The 24,074-nt window shown below is 46.1% G+C and overlaps 1 protein-coding gene across 1 annotated transcript in view; it reads left to right on the top strand.

Moving 5' to 3' along the window:
* The window catches only part of CEP135 (centrosomal protein 135), a 434,096-nt gene that overhangs the window by 249,882 nt on the left and 160,140 nt on the right, over nt 1-24,074 (top strand). Inside the window, exon 18 of the mRNA XM_086962622.1 lies at nt 22,057-22,112. Within this exon, the coding sequence (XP_086818748.1) occupies nt 22,057-22,112 (56 nt within the window). The remainder of the gene's footprint in view (nt 1-22,056; nt 22,113-24,074) is intronic.

Here is a 24,074-nt window from a genome sequence, read left to right as displayed (position 1 = left end):
GCCCGCCCACCGGCGTTACCTGCGGTTCACAGTAGGCCAAGAGCATTTTTTGTTTGCAGTGCTCCCCTTCGGCCTTACCAGTGCCCCTCGGGTGTTCACGAAGGTGATGGCGGTGGTCGCAGCTCATCTGCGCAGGTTAGGGGTGTCGGTTTTCCACTACCTCGACGACTGGCTGTTGAAGGCGGGCTCCCCCCAGGCAGTTGTCCCCCACTTCCAGACTACGGGCGACCTCCTGCATTTGCTGGAGTTCTCCATCAATGTGCCGGAGTCGCACCTGAGTCCCTCAGGTTTATCCTCCCGAGCAGCGAGTCCAGGATATGCAGGCTATGATTCCGCTCTTTCAGCCTCTATCCCGGGTTTCAGTCAGGCTGACCCTACGGCTTCTGGGTCTGATGGCCTCCTGCATCCTGCTGGTGACACATGCCAGATGGCATATGTGGGCTCTGCAGTGGGACCTGAAGTTCCAGTGGGCACAGCATCAGGGCAACCTGTCCCATCACGTCCGGATCTCGGAGGGCACTGCACGACAGTTGCAGTGGTGGCTCACGAATTGCGATTTGGTGAGTGGCAGATCCCTCTCCTTTCCCCAACCGGAGCACACAGTGGTGACGGATGCGTCCTTCCTGGGATGGGGGGGCCACATGGGAGAGGCAGAGATCATAGGCCTCTGGTCTCCGGCGGCATCCCAGCTCCATATCAACCTTCTGGAGCTGCGGGCGATCCAGCTTGCACTGAAGGCATTCGTTCCCTCTGTCCGCGGAAGTGTAGTACAGGTGTTCACGGACAACACATCCGCAATGTGGTATTGCATGGTGGATCACGAATGGCGTCTGAACTCGGACGTGGCGCAAGGTCTCTTTCTGCAGTGGGGAGAGCCTTGGTTAGATCTATTCGCCACTGAAGAGAATGCGCAATGTCATCAGTTCTGCGCATTGGAATTTCCAAGGCGGCGCTCTCTCTGAGACACTTTTTGTCGCGAGTGGAGCTGCGGTGTATTGTACGCCTTTCCGCCTATACCACTTCTAACCAGAGTGCTGAAGAAGATCAGGCGCGACCGGGCCCAAGTCATTCTTGTGGCTCCGGATTGGGCTTGAAGAGTATGGTATCCCGAGCTACTCAGTAAGAGCATCGATCCCCCGATCCGTCTGCCTCTTCAGGAGGATCTTCTCTCGCAGCTGCAGGGGATGGTCCTCCACCCGAACCTGCCCAGCCTCCGCCTCCATGCATGGAGATTGAGCGGCGACAGTTGACGCATTTCGATCTTCCTCCCAAAGTCTATGATGTCATTCTGGCAGTCGAGCGTCCCTCCACCAAAACGGTATACGCCTGCAGGTGGAACAGATTTGTGGCATGGTGCACAGAAAAGGCTGTGGATCCCCTTTCGGCCCCTCTTTCTGAGGTTCTTCTGTTCCTTCTCTCTTTGACCCAGCAGGGCTCTGCTCTGGGCACTATCAAAGGTTCTCTTTCGGCCATCTCCGCCTTTCTACGGCTTCCAGATCAGCCTTCTCTTTTTATGTCCCTGGTAGTTAACTGTTTTCTTAAAGGCATTACGCATAAGTTTCCAACCGTACCCTTCATAATGCCTCAGTGGGACTTAAATCTTGTCTTGACTTTTCTGATGTGCTCTCTTTTTAGAGCCCCTTTATAACCGTCCCTCACATCTTCTTACTCTCACGACGGCTTTCCAAGCCCCACCACCCTCACCTGAACTTAAACACCCCTCAAACAACCTCTGCGCCTGGAACCCAATCTCCACTGAAGAAACCATCCGTCTGATGAACTCCATCCACTCAGGATCACCAACCGACCCATGTCCCCACCACATTTTCAACAAAGCAGACTCCGTTATCGCACCCCATCTCCGAGATGTCATCAACTGCTCCCTAAACGCTGCCACCTTCCCAGAAAGCTGGAAACACGCCGAACTCAGCGCCCTCCCGAAGAAACCCACAGCAGACCCCACCGAACTCAAGAATTACCGCCCCATCTCACTCCTTCCTTTCCCTGCCAAAGTCATCGAGAAAGCCATCAACAATCAGCTCGCCGCCTTCCTCGAATTCAACAAATCCCTCGACCCTTCACAATCCGGCTTCCGAGCCAAACACAGCACGGAGACCGCCCTCATCGCAGCAACTGATGACATTCGAACACTACTGGACAATGGAGAAACAACCGCACTCATCCTACTTGACCTCTCCGCAGCATTCGACACAGTCTGCCATACCACCCTTATCAAACGCCTTAGCAACGTCGGGATACAAGGTAAAGCACTAGACTGGATTGTCTCATTCCTCGCCGGAAGAACTCAGAGAGTCCCCCTCCCCCCCTTCAGATCAGAGGCCACCGAAGTAATCTGTGGTGTACCACAAGGATCTTCACTCAGCCCCACCCTCTTCAACGTATACATGAGTCCCCTCGCATCCATCGCACGCAAACACAAACTCAACATCTTCTCCTACGCAGATGACACACAGCTCATCCTCTCCCTCACCAACGATCCCAGCACCGCCAAAACCAACCTACACGAAGGAATGAAAGAAGTAGCCGAATGGATGAAAGACAGCCGTCTAAAACTGAACTCGGACAAAACTGAAGTACTCATCTTAGGCTCATCCCCCTCCGCCTGGGACGATTCTTGGTGGCCACCGGCCCTGGGAAATGCACCCACACCTGCTGACCACGCACGCAACCTGGGTTTCATCCTAGACTCCTCCCTCTCAATGACCAGACAAGTCAACACCGTCACCTCATCTAGCTTCAACATCCTACGCATGCTTAAAAAAATCTTCCGCTGGATCCCCACCGAAACAAGAAAAACGGTCACCCACGCACTGGTTACCAGCCGACTGGACTACGGAAACACCCTCTACGCCGGAACCACCGCCAAACTCCAGAAAAAACTCCAACGCATCCAAAACGCCTCAGCCAGACTTATACTGGACCTCCCCCGCCGAGCTCACATCTCCGGGCACCTGAAAGACCTCCACTGGCTTCCCGTCAACAAGAGAATAACGTTCCGCCTCCTTACCCACGCACACAAAGCCCTCTACGACCTAGGACCTGACTGCCTCAACACACGCCTGTCCTTTTACACCCCCCCCGCCAACTGCGATCATCCACACAAGCCCTCGCCGCAATCCCACGCATCCATAAATCCACCATGGGAGGAAGATCCTTCTCCTACTTAGCGGCCAAAACCTGGAACTCTCTTCCCACCCATCTCCGCCTTACCCAGAACCACCTCACCTTCAGAAAACAACTAAAAACTTGGATATTCGACAAATAAACTACCCCTCCCCCAAGTGCCTTGAGACCCTCTGGGTATATAGGGCGCTATACAAATTTCAAACTTGAACTTTTGAACTTATCACCTCTGCCAGAAGAGTGAGTGAGCTCCATTTTCTTTCTTCTAAACCTCCTTTCCTTTCTGTTCATCCGGACAAGGTGGTTTTAAGGACTCGTCCTTCTTTTCTGCCAAAAGTTGTCACGCCCTTCCACAACGGGCAGACCATCACTTTGCCCAACTTCTTTCCGCCTCCGCATCCTTCGAGGAAAGAGGAGAGGCTCCACCATCTGGGCCCAAAACATGCGCTCGCATTCTATCTGCAGGGTACACATCAGTAACGGGTGGATAGTCAGCTTTTTGTTGGTTATGTGGGCGCCAAAAAAGGTCGGACTGTGCACAAACGGACCATCTCCCAGTGGGTCATTCTGTGCATCAAAGCATGTTACTCCTTGGCCAAGAAGGAGCCTCCTGTGGGGCTGCGTGACTATTCCACCAGGGCGACTGCAGCCACTACTGCTTTGGGACGCGGCGTTCCCTTGCAGGACATTTGTCAGGTAGCTACGTGGGCCTCGCTGCACACGTTTTCCAAACAATACTGCCTTGACGGTCAGGTCAGGAGAGACCGCTAGTTTGGCTGTTCTGTGCTCCATGACTTTCTGGTGTAATCTTGTTCGCTGACCCACCACCGGGGTTGGTATTGCTGGGGTATCTATTCTAAGGTAAGGAATCTATCACTAACCTGTCTCTTGCAGAGGTTATACATAAACGTTCCCTCATGACCACATTTTCTTCTGCATTCCCCCTCTTCTGCCCTCCCATGCGGACTAGTCAAGGTCCAGTAACGTACACCCTATGCAAGATTTTGAGCTAGACAAGCCTTAGTCTGGCCGAAATAGCCACTCCACTTGGGTACCCAGTGCCTCTTGCCATTCCTCGTCGTCTAGTTCGAGGCCATCCCTTTCCCAATTTGCCCTGGTGCCCTGGAGGGGGTCTGCTGTGTTGTTTATCAGCTTTTTATATGTTAGGGAGATTGCTTTCTCTGGTAAGTATCCATCAAGCAGTCTATCCTTGAGAGGTGTTGATTCTGCGGAGGGGGGGGGGGAGGGGGGAGCCTTTAGTTAGATGGGACTAATGTCCATGTCAGACTTGAAGGTAACGGAAGTATTCTGGGTTAGTGAGCTCGTATTTCTGTTGTAGGGAGGCAAATGTCACTAGGTCACTCTTTACCCACATGTCTCCGATACTCGAGATCCCTATGAGGTCCCATTTATCAAACCCTTCGACTTCCATAGATCACCCAGTTATTCACTACAACCTGTGCCAGGGTCTCCGAGTAGAGGAGTTTGATCCAGTGGATAAACCCAATCTCAAACCCCATCTTTGCTAGCACGGTAAATAGATATGGCCATTCGATGGTATTGAACGACATAGATGCGTCCAGTGAGTGCATAATCGCTGGTTCTTGTATGGTGTCTAGTCGTCCCATCACCTCGTGCACTCTACGGAGATTCAACGCAGTATTGTGCTGGGGCATAAAGCCCGACTGGTCTGAGTGTACCAATCCGCTGATCACTTTAACGAGACGGTTGGCCAGGAGCTTAGCGAGGATTTTAGGTTCCGCATTTAGGAGAGAGATAGGCCTATACGAGGTGCAATCCATCTTAGGTTTGCCCTCTTTATGAACGGTGATGAGCATGGCCACCCACTGATCTAGCGGGAGTGGCTCCTGCTTCTTGCTCTCCGCAAACATGGACCGCAGGTGTGGGGCCAGTTTGTCTGGCTCTAGTTTATAGAGTTCAATTGGTAGGCCGTTGGGACCCAGTGCCTTGCCTGACTGGAGACTTCTAATCGCTAGTGCGATTTGGTCATTAGGAAGTCACTGTCCAATAGTTCACGGTCATCAACCGGTAGGATAGGAAGGGCGATGTCCCTGAGGAGGGACTGGGAATCCTCTTCTGTGTAAGATGTGCGAGTGCGATAGATGTCACTATAGTGAGCAGCAAACACATTGGCGATAGCCTGAGAATCTGTGATGGATTGGCCATCTTTATCTATCAATTCTGGCACCAACCTGGATGCCAGTTCTTTTCTGTCTAGCCATGCTATGAGTTTCCCCGCCTTGTCCCCAAGGTCGTACACTCTGCCCACCATCTCCTGCCCCATGAATCTGGCCCTGTCTGTGGCTATCGCTTTATATGCATCCCTTTTAAGTTGCAAGGTATGGAGCTTTTCCTGTGTCACCTCCTCTTCCAGTTCTCCTTCTAGTCTGAGGACTGCACTTTCTACAGCCACCAGTTCCTTCATTTTCTCCTTGGGTGTTCCGGCTATCAGGGAGAGTGCCTGCCCTGGTATTACCGACTTCAATGCCTCCCACAATGTCTGCGGGGAGTCAACTGTGTCTTCATTTTCTTGGAAGTACTCGTCAATGGCTTGCAGTAGGGCCTTGCACACACCTGGGTCGCGAAGATATTATGGATTTATAGGGGCTATCCTACCCACCCCTCCCTGACCTAGCGCCAGATGAGCCCATACCGGAGAGTGGTCGGAGATGCCTCTCGCCATGTGTCTAAATTTGCAGATATTAGCTATTTGGGATGCTGGGACGATAAAGTAGTCTATATGGGAAAGGCTGTTGTGCGCCCCGGAGTGAAACGTGTGTTGGATACTATCTGGATGGTATGCCCTCCACGCATCCGTTAAACCGAGGGCCTCTAGAAAGTCTGGCACCCATCTGGCTGATGCCCCAGTGTCTCGCAGGGGATAACGGTCCAATGTGCCTGAGACCCTAGAGTGGAAGTCCCCTCCCATCATCAGCAGGCCCTCCGGAAGTGGGAGTGGTACAGCTCCCAAGTCTTTGAATGTGCGGTTCTGAAGGCGTGGTGGGACATAGACAGACATGCAAATGAGCGTACGTCCCTCCCACTGCCCCGTGATACCAATATATCTCCCCAGGTCATCCGACCATGTAGATTGGACCATAAATGGGAAGGAGTTTCGCATAAGTATTCCCACTCCCTGTGACCCAGTAGTGAAGCCTGCGTGGGACACCAGTTTGTAACCCCACCTGTTTAGTGCCTTGCAGGAATTTCCCACCTAGTGTGTTTCCTGAAGAAGGTTTACGTCCGGGGCATGTGTTCTAATATATTGTAAAACCACACAGCACTTATCCTTGTCCCCAAGTCCATTGACATTCCAGCTCAAAAGTTTAATGTTGCTGTCCCCGGGCATGTTCATGGAAATGTGTGAAGGTCAACGGTTCCTCCCATAGAACACAATCTTTTCGTGCTGATTCAACAAAAACCGAACAACTATCAATACCCCAATCTCAACACACCCCCCCCCCCCCCCCCCCCCCCTGCTCCCCTGCACTCTGGGCCTTAAATCGGGCCATCAACTCAAATATGCAGAGTGCCTGTCTCCAAACTGAAGAACTAAAGGTAGAAACTGTAGAGGCAATCTTGAATATATTTTCTTATTCTTTAAGAATAGGCGTTAAAAACTGCTGCAGGGGGCACTGTTAAAATTATATGTATTTGCAAGGCCTGTTTAGCCTCAGTAAAATATTGGATGAAATGTTACTGGACCGGCCCGTTGCGTAGACAAAATCGGAATGGTTTAATTTATGTTGCGAAAACGAAGCACTGCTTTGTTAATTTGTACAAGCACAGTGGCACAAAATAATGTTTGCAGGCTGCAAGTAAACATTGTACCTGGAACATGGTTGCAAAATGCCGCACATTTCATTCCGAATCCCTCTGTGACACTAGAGTTGAATAACAAAGCGCTATTTTCTAATCTCCGTATTTACTGTCAAACAGTTTGCCTTATCATAGGACCGGTGCTTGTGTCACTTTAGGAATATGAGATGGAGTAAGTGTACCAGGTCTAAAGTTATACACAGTGCGAGGTGCCGTATACACAAAGTATACCTTATGTTATGATATGTTATGTTATGTTAACATTTCTTATAAAGCTCTCATACACTGGTTAGTTTCTTGGCGCTAACTTAGAAATTTGGCTGGAACCTTATGCAATTAGCAGTCAACCAACTAGTTATAGGCTTGAGTAAATAGCCAGGTCTTAAGAAGTCTACGGAATCTAACAAATTCAGTGCAGGTTCTAATATCTAAGGGGAGAGTGTTCCAGAAGCTGGGGGCCAATACTGCAAACCTGCAGCCGCCTATTCGTTTCCGTTTATAGGAAAGAACGGTTAAGAAATTATTATGGGCAGGGCGTAAGCTCTGTACGGGTAGGTATTTCTGGACAAGTCTGGATATAAATTTAGAGCTAGCACCATGCAAGGCTTTAAATATGAGACAGCCAACTTTAAACGCGCATCTTTGCTGGATGGGGAGCCAGTGTAGCTCTTTCAAGGTGGGCGTGATGTGTTCCCATCTAGGTTGTTGTGAGATCAGCCTTGCAGCCTTATTCTGAACCATCTGCAATTTTGTTTGTGAGATAGAGCTGAATGCCTAAGTGAAGATAATTGACATAGTCCAGGTGAGATATTACCAGGGCTAGAACCACCTGGATTACCTGTCATTACCTTAATCCTGCATTGAAAGATCCTTGCTCTATGCCTTATTTTAAGGTTAAAATTGAACAGCCCAGGAGAGCTACACAATGTGAGAAGTGCGGGTGCTAGCATCCCCGGGAACAGACACAACCACCCCCAGGTAAACAACCCCCAGTTCCATTAGACCGTAAAGAAGTGCTGTACTTTCTAAGCTCAATGTGCTTGTGCTCAAGTTAACAGTATCCTCTACAAGGGGGTGGAAGTGGTTACCATGAGAGAAGCTTTGCAGTAGTTCTGGCTGAAATGTACAGCGGCACAGGAAGGATGGCAGCAATGACGGCGTGGGAGGGGTAAGCCAGTAAGGAGGAATTTGCGCGGCCGCCATTGTTGAAAATGAAGTGCATACTAATTCAAAATAAACAACCATAAAAGTGGGCGCATCAATGTCAGGGCGGTTGAGGGGAAACAAGCGAGGAGGCATTTGCGCTGCTGCCATTGTTGAAGCAAGCAGTGCTCAATACTCACCTGGAGAGCTGCTTCTGTATACAATGGATAAAGTGGCCTTCACCAAAATGCTGATCCCGTTATGCCTGTGATTAGAGCGGAGGAGGAGGGATCAGGGCATGGGTACTCACAAACTTTCTCTTGGGGGCCAAATTTACAGTGTGGTTTGTGTCCGAGGGCCGCACCGGTGGGGGCGGGGTCAGTGGGGGTGTGGCCGGCCTAGAGTAACAAAAAAAAACTGTGACTATGAGGTTGAACACAGGTCCCTGCAGCGGACGTCTTCGTCCACTGAGCCACAAGACCCGCATAGACACATCTCTGTCTCTCTTTCTCTCTCTCTCTGTTTCCCTCCCTCTATCTATCTATCCCTCTATTTATCTATCCCTCTATCTATCTATCCCTCTATCTATCTATCCCTCTATCTATCTATCTATCTCTGTCTCCCTCCCTCTCTCTGTCTCCCTCCCTCTATCTCTCTCTGTCTCTCTCCCTCCATCCCTCTCCCTCTGCCTCACTCACCCTCTCTCTGACTGTCTCACTCCCTCTCTCCTTCCCTCACCCTCCCTCTCCTTCCCTCTCTCCTTCCATCTCCTTCCCTCTCTCCTTCCATCTCTCCTCCCCTCTCCCTCACTCCCCTTCCTTCTCCCTCACTCCCCTTCCCTCACCCTCACTCCCCTTCCCTCACCCTCACTCCCCTTCACCCTCTCTGTCCCTCACCCTCTTCCCTTTCTCCCTCCCCTATCCCCTTCCTTCCGTCACTTCCCTTACCTCTCGCTCCCTCCCCTTCCCTCACTCCCTCCCTCCCTCACTCACCTTCCCTCATTCCCCTTCCCTCACCCCCCTTCCCTTACTCCCTCACTCCCTCACTTCCGCTTCCCTCACTCCCCTTCCCTCACTCCCTCACTCCTTCACTGCCACTTCCCTTCCTGCCTCCCTCACTCCCTCACTCCCCTTCCCTTACTACCTCCCTCACTTCCCTTCCCTCACTCCCCTTCCCTCACTTCCTCACTCCCCTTCCCTCACTCCCTCCCTCACTCCCTCCCTCACTGCCGCTTCCCTCCCCGCCTCCCTCACTCCCTCTGCCTCCCTCACTCCCCTTCCTCCCTCACTTCCGCTTCTCTCACTCCCTCACTCCCCTTCCCTCACTCCCTCACTTCTGCCTCCCTCCCTCTGCCTCCCTCACTCCCTTCCCTCACTCCCCTTCCCTCACCCCCTCACTGCCACTTCCCTTCCTGCCTCCCTCACTCCCTCCCTCTGCCTCCCTCACTCCCTCCCTCACTCCCCTACTCCCCTTCCCTCACTCCCTACTCCCCTTCCCTCACTCCCCTTCCCTTCCTCCATCACTTCCGCTTCCCTCACTCCCCTTCCCTCACTTCTGCCTCTATCCCTCTGCCTCCCTCACTCCCCTTCCCTCACTTCTGCCTCCCTCCCTCTGCCTCCCATCACTCCCTTCCCTCACTCCCCTTCCCTCAGTCCCTCACTTCTGCCTCCCTCAGTCCCTCACTTCTGCCTCCCTCCCTCTGTCTCCCTCACTCCCTTCCCTCCCTCCCTCCCTCACTCCACCTCCCTCACTCCATCACCCTCCCTCTGTCTCCGTCCCTCTGTCTCCGTCCCTCTGTCGCCCTCCTCCCTCTGTCGCCCTCCTCCCTCTGTCGCCCTCCTCCCTCTGTCGCCCTCTCTCCCTCTGTCGCCCTCCCTCCCTCTGTCGCCCTCCCTCCCTCTGTCGCCCTCCCTCCCTCTGTCTGTCTCCCTCCTTCTGTCTGTCTCCCTTTCTTGGTCTCAATTTCTTGGTCACACTCTCCCTCCCTTCCCTTTCCCTCCCTCTTCCTCTGTCTCCCACCCTCCTTGGATGAGGTTATATCAAGTCTGCTCACCCTGGCATCGACAATTACATCTTTCCCATTGTCGTTGCATTCTGGTGAGGGCATGTTCTACTGTTAATTGCCTGCATGAAGTTACCCTGAACTGAAGGCCCCTAACGAGGGGAAGGGCAATTCGCGCCACGTAGCACCAGCCAAGCTGTGCTCAGTTAAGCTATTCGCACCTGTTATTTTGACCTCACCCTCATCAGAGAACAATCTTGTCCACTGACCCTATTTTGTGCATCATGCCTCCGTTTCACACTACACATGGAAAATATGCCAAAGTAGTTAATAGAAGATTTCAAAGCTTTGATTGGCTGAATCAATATCGGAAATATAGTAGTAGAGATGTCAATAAGTATTTCTATCGGCCATGTGCGCCAACATTCAAATTATTGCCTTTCTGTTTCTCTGTATTTAATTTAGAGCATTCTGCCCTGTCATCTCACCCTGCCTGTGAAGTTGACGGGTGCGGCTGTGTGTGTGCCCTGGCTGAGACAGCTTCAGGGCACACACACAGCCGCACCCGTCAACTTCACGGGTCTTTAAAAGAACATTTGCATGTTAATGGGCTTTGTAGTATTTCACCTCTTCAGTAGGCCCCTGCAGCTCCGCTCTGACTATGGAAATTAATCACCCGGCCCCCACAGAGCAGCAGTCTCTCGGAGTCGCGCTCCGGTTGAAGACACTCTTTAGAAATGTTTCTGTAAAACACGGGTACTGAAAGGTCCGCGGGCCGCCAGGGAAGGCTTGCCGGGCCGCCAGCGGCCCGCGGGCCGTACTATGAGTACCTGTGGATCAGGGCAATGAAGAGGATCTGACATAATGGCTGGAGCGGGCGACTTTGATACGGGGGAACCGGGTTTGAGCCAGCGCTCCGATACCTTTGGAGTTCCGGTACAAAAGTCATTTTTAAAGTTAAAAGAAACAGTGCATAAAACATGAAAGGAACAAGCAATTACTGAAAGCTGCTGAAAAGCGTGTTTCTCATATCTGTTTCCCCACATCATGATGTAATCCGACCAGCACTTGCTTTTCAAAAATATAAATGAAATTGGTTTGTTAACATCAAGGTATAGTTTTGAAGGACCGGCGTGCAAAAAGACACAGGCTGCCATGATTGATTGTTAAAAAAAAATTTAAATGTTTGGGCTAGCTGCGCTCAAGAAGACGCACGGACTCCATGATTTAATGTAAATTTAAAAAAAACTAGTTATGCGAGCTGGTGTCTGCTTTGAAAATAAAGCAGCAGCCGCCGCCATTGTTTGTATCGCCCTTGTTGTTGTTTACATGGAAGCGGGCACCGTGCTGAAACATTTTAAGTGCAGCGCCCTGGTCATGAGGAGCAGAGAGCTAATAAGCGGTCCCCTGGCGATGAGGAGCAGAGCGTTGAAAAGCGGTCCCCTGCAGGAAAGCATGTACTGGTGCAATTGGAGAAAGTAATTAAAAAAAATTAGTGCTCACAGGCCTAAATGAAACACACGGAGTAACAACACAAGTAAAAGAGGCAGTCGTTATGGGAGGATCCCAAAGGAGACATTGAGGTGCTAAGGAGGGATTACTAAGCCTATTCACAAATCAAAAGCAACCATTCAGAAAGGACAGTAACAGGAGCCAATTGAAAAGATGCGCAGAGCTTATATTCCATATCTCAATACTGCAGTGCCCAGGCTCGACCTAAAGTGAAAAGGTTCTCGTTTGGGAAGACATCAGAACATCAGTCATTCGTCCAAGGACCACTGCCTGCTCCCCCTGAGGTTGCCTTTACAGATACCAAAGGGGACAGCTTTCCCCTTTATCAATCAAAGACCTCCCTTATTGAGGTGCAGGTATCTAATCAATAGTCTGTAACCACAATTGTTATGTTACTTGGTATTTGTAAAGCGCACATACACTAGAATGGTTTCATGGCACTTAGGTAGAGGGGACGTGTAACGCTATCCGGAGGTTAGTCATATGCTTGTTTAAAGAGCCATGTTTTTAAGAGTTGCCTGAACTTGGCATAGTTGCGTGTGGATCTAATGTCAAGAGGAAAACAGTTTCCTGTGTGGAGGGCAATCACAGAGAATGTAGAACCGCCCAACTTTTTAGGTCTCGCCTGACCCAGCGCATGTAGTGGTCTGGCGAGACATTTAGTGAGGGCTCAAAAAATGCTACCATGGCAAGCCTAGCCAGCCTAGAGCTACATTGCATGTGCACTGGCACGCGCTTAGGAGCCGAGGCGCCAAATTGCAAACCTTGTCATACTCATTAAGCGCCCGAGTTCACTTTCGCCCGCGATCACTTTAACAGCGCCCCTTTGATGTTCTCGTTCAAAGAACATCAAACATCAAAGAACATGTGTCACTTTCGCCCGCGATCATTTTAGCATTGCCCCTTTGATGTTCTCGTTCAAAGAACATCAAACATCAAAGAACATGTTGTGTTAATGCTTTGCTGCTCCCGTTTGACTTGCAATGTGCTTTCTCTTTCCACAAACTCGATGTTTGTGTTCCTTTATTTTGAGATGCTTTTAGTATTACTGTCACACACACAACCACAACCACACACACAATCACACACAACCACACATACAACCACACACACAAAACCACACACACAACCAGACATACAACCACAACCACACACACAACCACACACACACACACAACCACACACAACCACACACACAGCCACACCCACAACCACATCGTCAGTGCACACTTTCACCAGGCACAGACACCATCAGTCGTCAATGCACACTTTCACCGGGCACAAACACCACCAGCCGTCAGTGCACGCTTTCACTGGGCACAAACACCACCAGCCGTCAGTGCACGCTTCCACAAGGCACACACCACCGGACGTCAGTGCATGCTTCCACCAGGTACACACCACCAGACATCAGTGCACGCTTTCACCAGGCACACACACACCACCAGCCGTCAGTGCACGCTTTCACCAGGCACACACACACCACCAGCCGTCAGTGCAAGCTTTCACCAGGCACACAAACACCACCAGCCGTCAGTGCACGCTTTCACCAGGCACACACCACCAGCAGTCAGTGCACGCTTTCACCAGGCACACACACCACCAGCCGTCAGTGCACGCTTCCACCAGGCACACACACCAACAGCTGGCAGTGCACAATCCACCAGGCACACACCCCACCAGCCATCAGTGCACAATTTCTACAGGCAAACACCACCAGCCATCAGTGCACACATCAATTGTTAACGCATCCACAATTAACTATTGTAGCAATCTCAGTATGGCGCACTTTACTTTTAAACATATTCATCTAAAGCGCAGCATGCTACCATTGCTACAAAAATAAATACACATTTTTTTGGCCTACAATTTATAGACTTTTGTTGCAAATGGTGTTGCATTATTTCGCAATGCCAATAGCTCAAACGTAATGCGAGACCTATTGCATTGCAAATGCTTGTTCCTTTTGAATTTTTGGCTACTCTGGAGATTCAAGTGTGTAGACCTTAGGTTTCGACTAGGAGGGTAATTCTGCATTTTGGAAGATAAAAAGTCAGGGCTTTTGCCATGAAGGTATATCAAAATAATACACACAGTTTTGAAGCTGGCCCTCTAAGCTACTGGTAGCCAATGTAGCTTTATTATCAGCGGGATAATATGGCAGTGTCTGGGTTGTTGAAAAACCAGCCGTGCTACCAGTGGTGTAACAATACTTGAGGGGCTTCGCTGTAAAGTACATGGATGGACCATGCCTCCTGACTCAGCCAAGAGGGTTCAGGCAGGGTACTGTGCTGAGGGGCCCCCCTGTAGCTCGGCCCCCCGCATCGCCAGGTGGTGTGCGATATGTTATGCCACTGCTTGCGTCCTGGTTCTGTGTTGTTTGTAGTCTGAGGTTGAAGCCTATTGGGAGACTCGGGTAGAGAGAGTTTGCGTAGTCTCTCTTGGAGATGACTAAGGCAATCATAACTTGGATGATGACTTCGGAGGTAAAATATTTTCTGATTTCCCTGAATCTCAGAAGTTGGATGAAGCTTTGTGAATTGGGGTCACACAGTAATTGTACTTTCAGCTCTCGGAATCGGAGATAAGAAGGAAAATCCCCTTTCACACCCCTCCTATTTTCGATTCGGACAAGGTCATAAAACATTTTTTTAGGAGTCAGAAAGACTTCTCCAGCTCGTAAAATGGCTTTTGTAAATATTTAAAGGGCATTTTGCAGCGACAAACCCTGTGATTTTGTGAATCATTGGCCTTACCATCACAAAAAAACCGGCGCACATCAGGACCCAATTTTTTTTATCCTGAAACGTTTTTTCTCCTCTTCAACAAGCCGAATGTATCGCCTATAGCATTGGATACAAAATGCTGTGAATGCATTATTTTGCACAAACCAAACAATACACTGTTGCAGTTTATATTGTGTACAAGAGTCCTGTACCCAGGTAAGGAACAAAATTCTGTGTGGTTGATGGGGTGAAACCTTGTTCTCATTAATTCTCGTCTTTCTTTAGTTGCGTAATCTTTGAAACTTCCCTGTTGCACTTTGAGGTTGGAAACCCTTTTACTTGCTGTTACAGTGTCGGACCGGGGCACTTATAACAAAAGGGTACTATAATGGTGCTGCACAGTGCTAACTCTAGATGACAACACTAAATGGTGCACCTATGCCAAACCGCTTAACTTCCTTTTTCTTTGCACCAGAATGGTCTGGAACACTGTAAGTGTTTGGCACATTGGCATGGACTTTTCTTTTCAAGTTTATTCTGATTGTCTGATTTTCGTTTAAAAGTCACTGCAAGAAAGTTATGTCTAAGACTGACTTCCTTTATTGTTGTTTGTGGTGCTGTCATATCAGCAGAGATATGGTGCTTGTTCTTGCATGACCTCTAATGCTAGGTGCTCAAGAAAGGAAAGGCTAGGCTTTTACCCACTGGAAGCAGGGTGATTGCCAAGAGGGACGAATGGGTTTGTTCCTGCCACTCAAGACAAAGGGCCTCTCATGGGGGTTTTTCTAAAATGCGAACTTCCATCATAGAAAGATGACAAACACTGGTATCCTTTAGATATGGACATTCCTCTGAGAGAAAGAAGACAAAAACTAATTCTCTAAACTGGAATGTTGAGCCAAAGCCTGTACTGAAGTCTTTTCAGAAATAGCTTGATGAGTGAGATCAGAAACTGGTGTCCAGGATGCTAGGTTAGGTGTGGACATGTAGGTGCTCATTATGACACGTCAGAAGCCATTTAGCACCGAATTATGTTGCTAAATAAAGAAGTACCTTGATGATATGATCCCTCTCCTTCCCTGTTTTACAGCTCTGAAATTGTTCTGTGCTACCATAGATTTTTGAGAGCTCTGTTTTGGCTGACCATTGATGACTTGATATTGGCTTTGCTGGAGCTTCCTATGTCAGAGAAAACTTAACTGGGCGTTTTCTTAGTGAATCAAACACACAAAAGGTGATGGGGAACAATGCTTGGAAATTGTCCAACCACTGGCAGTCGCTTGTGTTGGCATTCTGTTTTTCGCCCACTGTGCCACTTCAGGCAAAGGCACAGCTTTTGCAAATCAATAATGACCCTGCTTCTCCTGAGAACAGTCCATCCAGAACTACGAAGCAAGACTCCCTCCAGATGGGACTTCAATCAACCCCGGACTGGTTTCAGCCTTGTCAGGCCTCGTCAGTAAAGTATGGCTTGGATCCTATGGCACAGTAAGCAAAGGATCCATTTAGAAAGGGTCTGAAGCACACCTTTTTTAGCCCTCTGATTTCTGTTCATCTGCTTTTGTTCAAGTTTTGGCGGGCATGCACTCATTTACGCTCCGTTCCAAAAGCGTATTTTATAACCTCATCACAGAATTGTGACACGCAAAACTTCGTGTCCCAGGTCTTTAAGTGCCCTTTGTTGAGGGAATATTCCTCAACATCTTTATCATTTGTTGCACATGTTGCACCTGTTTTACCTATTTTGACTACTTCAGAAGGTACTATGTATTGTCTCTTTTGTGAAGTGTCCCTTGTATTGGAGGAAAAAAGCAGCAAATGATCCACATCTGTATGGTTTACCTTCCATTGTCTTATTTCATTTTGGAGTGTGATTTTTGTCCAAACAAATACCTAAGGACAGGAAAGGAATCCGCCTAAGAAAGATATTGAAGGACCTCAAGTGCAAAGAAGTGCAGAAGAAACGCAATGGGGGGGGGATCAAATAAGGTACTCATTCTTTTGTGTTCTCACCCCCACAGCTACAAGATTGAAAAACATAAAGGTTTCTATCACTAGTTATCACTTCCGCCCGTAGAGTGAATGTTACAAGACTTATGTGCTTGCAAACCTTAAATTGTGCGTTATTCCAATTGAGTACTAATGAGAAATTTACTGTCTTTCTTCCCAAAGTGGTTTCTGGTTTTCACATTAATTAAACTGTGGTGTTCTCAGTTTTTTTAAAGTAGCCATTCAACTCTAGGTGAAAGATCAGTTCATTTATCGAAGTTACAAGTCTTATATTTCTACCTTGAGAGGGCCAAAACAGAAGAAAATCTATCCAGCCTTATAATAGCTATGGATCCCTACATAAACGTGTCCTGTACTGTTCCTTGTTGCAGTTGGTGAATACAACTTTGACAGAAGAGTCAAAAGCTAATTCTGTTTGTGGAAAAGCAGCAACATTAGAAATTATGAGAAATATTACACTAAACGAGATATGTAAAGTTTCTACTTGGAAATCTGTTTAATCTTTTACTAAGCATTATTGTTTAGATTCAGAGGCAAAACCAAACACCGTAGTCGGCCGAGCTGCTTTGCAAGAAAATCTTGGTTAGAATTATCTGATACAAACACTTCTTCTATCAGTGTATTTTGTTACCATCCTCTCCAGGTCAATAGATATTAGTGAAGATGAGCTTTCTATCTATTCCAATATTTATGACTATCAATTAGGATCTGTGATGTTGGAAAAAAGGACTTGTAATTTTAGTTCTGCGTTGTAGGTGCCTTCACAGAAGTCAGAAATTACCATCCTAACCTTTGGGATTCAGTCATGAATAATGGAACTCCCAATAATAAAAATGTACATTTAGAAAAAAAATTAACTCCATTAGACAACTGCCAGTACTAGTCATGCTTGGATAGAGAAGCTGCTGGCTCCTTAAAGGGAAACTATACTTTTTCAGTCTAAGGTGAAGATTTTTTTCAGTGTACTTTTTCAGTCTACAGTGCATCTTTTCTATTTCTTAAGGTTTTAAGTAGATTTCCTAGGAAACATTAGGCTGTATGCTGAAATATTGTACAATATTTTCATTTAATCCCCCATAAAATTCATGAAAATATTTTGGAGATTTATGTTGCACATAAGCTGTAGTCTGCTTATCTGCATTTCATAAATGCAAGTTTTCAATTTTGATAAATTGAAGTGTTGGACATAGGAGTGGTGACAGCGAAAGAATGCCCAGCTGGAAGAAGAAGCCACCTGATGCCACTGCAGGGTTGGGGTAAAAGACTTTAATTCCTACTGGCTCTCGGGATTGGGATGGCTGTCTTCAGGACCAGTGAAGGGCCAGTGGAGCTGGCCAACGTATGCCTCTTGAGGAGCAGGTGGGGGGACCCTAAATGGTTTCCCTGATGCTTCTATGGGCTGGCCCAGGACCCTGCTGACACTCAGGTGCACTACAAGTAGCCAGAACGCAATGAGGTTTGGGGAGTTAGACAAGGAGTATGTTTGGCTTTTTCACTGCGGAATTCGCCCCAACAAGCAGGAGAGAGTATAATGAGCCCAAACAGAGGACAGTGAATGAAGCCCTAAAGAACCAGCTCCACAACAAAATCCAATTTGGCGGACTTAAGAAAATGGTTCTGGGGACTACAGTTGGTCCACAGGAGCAAAGCAAGATCATCCAAATAGACCCTGTGGGGCCAGAGAAAACAGACTTTAAAGCCTGGTACCCTGAGTACTGAGCCGAAAAAAGAGTGAGTAGCGTTCCGCTTAATTTCTCTAAAACTCTGCTCATAGACTCTGGAGTGCAGGGACCCTCTTTGGCTGGTCCTAAGGCTGTACTAGTCGCAATGTAAAAGTAGAACTGAGACTCTGGAACAAATGTTATTCGCTGTAATGATTTATTGACAATGGTAATCGTTGGCAATAAAAAAGTTATATTACTGTGAATATTATTGAATGTTGGTGCTGACTTTAGTCTTATTGTAACAGTGAATTATAGCATGTTGCTACTTTTGCTGATGTGGTACCACCCTGACAAAACTGCTTATTTATAATGACATCCCCGTATATTGTGATATTGCATCTTGTATAGGTGGGGGTATTGGAAACTGCATTACTGATTGAGACGGAGAAACCCTACTCAGGAAGCAACAACAGTTTCTATCAGGATGAATTCACAAACATATCCATAATTAACCTGTGCTTAACCCTTTTGGTAGCTTGGCACAAACAGTCAGACTTAACTATAGATAAGTATAGAATAAAATGTAATAAATTATTTGACATCACAACAACAAAAATCCAATCAGTAAAACCGGAGAAATGCAATTTCAAATTTGTAAGTAAAAACAAAGCCTAAAAGCACAAAGCTCCAACTGTAGTTATCTGGTCGCATTGGACCGGGACAAAGTCACAGGTTCAGGCCGACCACAATGGAGCGGGGGCAGGTTACAGGGACCAAGTTAGGCCTGCTGAACAAAGTACTTTAAATCCTGGTATGTGGAGCACTGTGAGATTCTGCATCGAGGATTCATCACGCAGTGACGGTTCTGAGGAGCTGCGATACCAAGTCCTGTGTCGTCATTGAGGATGCAGTTGATGATGGGCTTGCAATGCGAAGTCTGGCGTCGAAGATGCTTTACGCACTGGAAGTTATGAAAAGCTGCAGGGCTGCAATGCAGAGTTATCGTCAAGGCTGCTGTCGATGAGGGACTTGAGCTGTGTAGGCCTGCGTCGAGGATTGGTCGCACAGAGACTGCAAGTCGCAATGCGAGGTCCATTATAATAAATGGGGTAACCCAGTAAAGTGTCAAAGGACCTGGGTATGCGGGGTCTACAGTGTATCGTGCTGCAGGGATTCAGATACAGCTGAGAGGAGATGCGTTGTGCTGTGTCTGTTCAGCTTCATAGTACCCCATCTGGGCTGGCAGAGCCCCTTCAGGCCCACTTTAAAGGGTCCAGGACAGGGGTGGAACCGCTTGGAGGGTTGGGGTGGATAGTACAAACCGCAGTAGAGTCCAGGTGCTGGTTTAAGATGGCTGGAGCCTTTTCTGTCGCTGAGGCTCTGATCAGGAGTTTAGCCAATTAGCCCTTGGAGTTCCTACGGTACACCTGGTATCAAGAAGCAGGTCCAATCCTTTTACTCAGGCAGCAGGGCAACAGAGTAGCAGTCCTTCTTGCAGAGCAACAACGCAGTCCTCCTAAGTCTTCCACAGGCCCAGAAATGCACTGAAGAGTTGGGTCTGATGGTCCACAATTTATACATGGTGGCAATTTCAAAGTAGGAGAAGGTTCTGGAGGTTCAGAGGTATTTTGAATTTCTGCCTCCCTGCCCTGGTCCCAGCTTGCCTGGGGTCACAAAAGGCACAAGCCAAACCCTTTGTGAGTGTGCCCAGGAAGAGCACTTGTGATGTGCAAGTGTGGTGGGTGACAGCTCCTCCCTCTCATCAAGTCTGAATTGACCCATCATGCCAACACCTTTTGCCCTTTGTCTCACTGGGAGCAATACACAAAGACCAACTGCTAGCTACACCTAGTCATGTGACCCAGGATACAGGCAGGAGGCACCTAATAGTTAGGACAAGAAAATGCCAACTGTCTAAAAGTCACTGAAAAAAAGGGAACGCTGGTTGCGACCCTGGCTGTTGCACTGCTATAAAGGAAAAAAGTCTTCCATGTAATCCAATATTTCATATTTAAACCAGGTAATCCATAGTTAACCAGTCTATTTTAATCTGATGACTCATCATCATCTTAATACATATGCAGAGTCAATCCGGAGACAGTTAAAATTCACTGGATATTATATTTTTGCATTTTCAGATGTTTTCTGTTGCTCATCCAAGCTTTTACATAAACGTGTGCTTTTAACAACATTCCTTATGACCCAATGCATTTCGAACCAGTTAGGTTCTTTGTCAAGAGTTGCTGTAAAAGAATTAAAAGCATGCACCTTAGCATCTACTCCAGCGAAACAGACTCAGTGAATACAAAAACAGAAATATCATCCCTTTAAAAATACGAAAATACCCGCCCTTTGCCACCCTCACAGTGTCCCAAAGCAGTGTAAGAACAAAAGCACTACAAAATCTCCGCTCATAAATACAACTGATGAAATATGACTGAATCTGTCAAAAGTGCCCTCCACAGTACCCCCACTATGCTCTCACATGATATGCAAAAAATTGAATAAAAACAACCTATCACATTACATAAAGAAAAATAACCTGTTTTACCTAGTGAAAGCCAAACACGGCATACCGTTCTCTTTATGCCTTCCTTCGTGCTCGACAGGATCTAAAACAATACTTACTCATTCCTAAGTTGTTATTTAAACGGCTCGCACAGGTGAAAGCAAACTGTCTAAAAGTGGCATTTCCAGGATTGGGATTTAAAATCCAACTTTAATAGTAAAGAGGGTTTTACATTTCAAATCCATAGACCACAAACTTGCCATTCGTACCGGCTCTCAATTGAAAGTTACCACTTATAAAATGTAATAAGGTAATCTACTGTTAACCTATGGGAGAAGCGGGCCACTAGTGAAAAATTAGTTCGGATTTTTCACTATCAGGACATATAAAAAGTAAAAGCATGTGTCCAATTTTAATAATAAACTGCACCCTGCCCTATCAGCTGTTTAGGACCTTCCTTAGGGGTGACTTACATGTATTAAAAAAGAAGGGTTAGGCCCAGTAAAAAGTTTGTTTTGCCAGATCTAAATGGCAATTTAAAACAGCCCACACAGGCTGCAGTGGCAGGCCTGAGACGTGTCTAATGGGCCACGTAAGTAGGTGGCACAGTAAGTGCTGCAGGCCCATTTGTAGCCTTTAATTTGCAGGCTCTGGGTACATGTAGGAACATTTTACTTGGGACTTACAAGTAAATTAAATGTGCTAATTGGGTGTAAGCCACTTCTACCATGTTTAGAGGGGAGCACATATGCACTTTAGCACTGGTTAGCAGTGGTAAAGTACACAGAGTCCTAAGGCCAACAAAATGAAATCAGTGAACATGTAAGAGTAAGGCAAAAGGTGGGGGGTAGACCACCTTATGGCTGTTGGGTCTAACGGGGGTATTGTGGATTAGGTCTTGCTGAGGGTGTGTAAACCGTTCTGAGAATGTCACCAAAGGCATTTCCGTCAACCAGGTTGTCTATATTTTTATTTAATACATATATTTAGTAGTGAATGCATAATGAATTACTTTACTTTTATACTTAAAAGCACTGGCTGGACACTAATTTATTGAGTGTTGTTTTAGCAAGCTGGGGTTACTATCCTATACCATCTCCTCTGAGTAGGCCTTGGACTAATCTGCTTTGCTACTCTGAGAAAATCAAATGTTATAATGGGGTTAGTTGGCTTCCAGCAAAATGTAACTGCGAACTTATTACTTGTGAATGACTCCAATCCTTCATAACTAATAACTCTTTCTTACAGATGTTCCCTCTGGTTATGCAAGATGTATAACGTCATGTTGCCATTCATTCAGCGAACAGGAGGTACCCTTCAGTTTGCACGTTGACAGAAAGTAAAACTCTTTCTGGGGTCTTAGCTTGCGATCAAGAAGTTTAAAAGATAAAGAATCTCCGGAGATTAAACACTCAGAACCATCAGTACCAAATGTTTCAGAAGATGCGTAGATTTTTCTTTCACATCTTGCTATAATAGCCATTGTTTTTATGTTTTTTTTCATAGGACAAAACCATCAGTAACTTGAGACTTGCACAATCCGAGTTGGAGTCTTCTACAGAGTAAGTAATGAAATAAGGTAAAAATATTCAAAACTTCCTGCAGACTCCAATGATATTTGAAACGTTCATATACTCTTATATGTGCCAGGGCACTTCTAAGTCCAGAGTTATTCTTTACGTAAAAGTCAACACTATGTTTATGTTGCTATGCAGTGTTGATTAGAAAGTGTCCGTCATAAAGAGCATGTTCCATTCAGCACATTTGAGGCTTTGAGGGATTCAAAATATAAAAACACCAGAATGGTACTTTTATTTATTTTTTCCGTTGTACTTTTGTCAGGTTGTTATGAATTTAACAACTAAAGTTACCACTTGCCAGCTACAATATGTCTTCTTCTTTACTAATCAAGTAGAAGAGAAGCATATTACTGTGTTAGTTGTTACTTTATGTGGAGCACTCATGCCAGAACATCCAGATACAATTCCAAAGTAACACATGCCTCTCTTCCACTTCAAAACATCCTCGGTTTTTTCCCAATGGAAAACACATTTTTCCGGTGAAGAAACTCCTTCCTAGTGCCCTACCTTATTTCTTTTCTGTTTTCCTCCTGAAAACAGATTACTCCTGCCCCTGACTGGAATATGTCTCTGCCTGTTTGCAGGGTGGGAAGGCTCATAGAATTGTTAGTAATGGCCATTAGCAGTTATTTTATTTGGCTATTTGTAAAATAATAAATTTAAAAGTACTAGAAAGATAGATATTTGTAAAAAAAAATCATATTTTGACATTGTTCTTTAATTATACAATTACTTATAGTGCCAACTTTTGAAATGTTCTTGTATGTTTTTGTTCAGATTGCATTTTATTTTTAACTCTTTCCATTTTCTCCAACCAGTTTTGTGAAGTAGGTATCTGAACTGGTTTCCAGTTTTGTGTAATTAGGGATGTCACCATCACCTTCAAAATAAAATGTAATATTCTTGTATTTTATTCCAAATTAACCACATACAAAGATGATTAAGTTACAATTAATATGTGTACTAATAATGTCATAAATTTAATTCCAATATGATAGAGATTTAGGTAATTTTGTTACTACTGACATCAGAAGTACCCAGGGAAAATTTGGGGACTAATTTGTTGAGAGCTTTAGATGCATAATAAAGTAGCCATTTAGGAAAAAAAGTCATTTTGTCGAAAAGTTGCTCCTTGAAATGATTCTCTAATGAATTGATATAAATTTGATCTGAAATCTGCACTTTCATATATCTTTCCGACTTCTTTAAAAGATCAGATAGCCCACATTTATTCAACTTTTGTCTTAATCTCTTATACCATTCTCCAACCTCCTGAATGTGATTTTGAATGTTATCGTCGGTTTCTAGGAGAAATGGGTGAAATTATAAAAAGGCTTAATCTTGTGTAATAATAGCCAGTACCATATTGTATTATTTAAAAATCTCACCCTAATCTGCTTCCAGGATATAACGGTACCCCCTTTATTTAATTACTCAGTAATGTATGTGCATGTATGTAGGGAACTGAAAAATAAGTAAAGAATTCTTTTTTCTAATAACTAGAGGATTGAATAGCCTTACATCTTATTTTTAGGACATCTACAATTTCTGAAAAAGACCAGGAGATCCATAGTGAGTTCATCAGCTCTATATCTGTGTTTTCAAAGTCGTTGAATAGAGTTCCAGAGTATATTTACAAATGCTGCAAAATAGCACCGTCTTAGGTTTGGCATAGACATCCTCGAAAGACTTACAAAAAAAAGCTACAAAAGTGTTTTCTCAAAGACCATTGCTCGAATTTTCTAGAGACAATTGATTGACTACTCCGAGAGTTGGTACTCTTGTTGTTTTCTTTTACTCTAGGTGACCTACCTGGAGACGATACTTACATTCCAAATAACGGATTCAACCACCTTTCCCCTATACACTGTATATTTATTAAAGATTGTGCTATATATATATATATATATATATATATATATATATATATATATATATATATAT

This window comes from Lissotriton vulgaris, chromosome 3_1 (genome assembly GCF_964263255.1).
Source record: "Lissotriton vulgaris chromosome 3_1, aLisVul1.2, whole genome shotgun sequence".
NCBI lineage: Eukaryota > Metazoa > Chordata > Amphibia > Caudata > Salamandridae > Lissotriton > Lissotriton vulgaris.
This window is presented reverse-complemented; position numbering and strand designations above follow the sequence as displayed.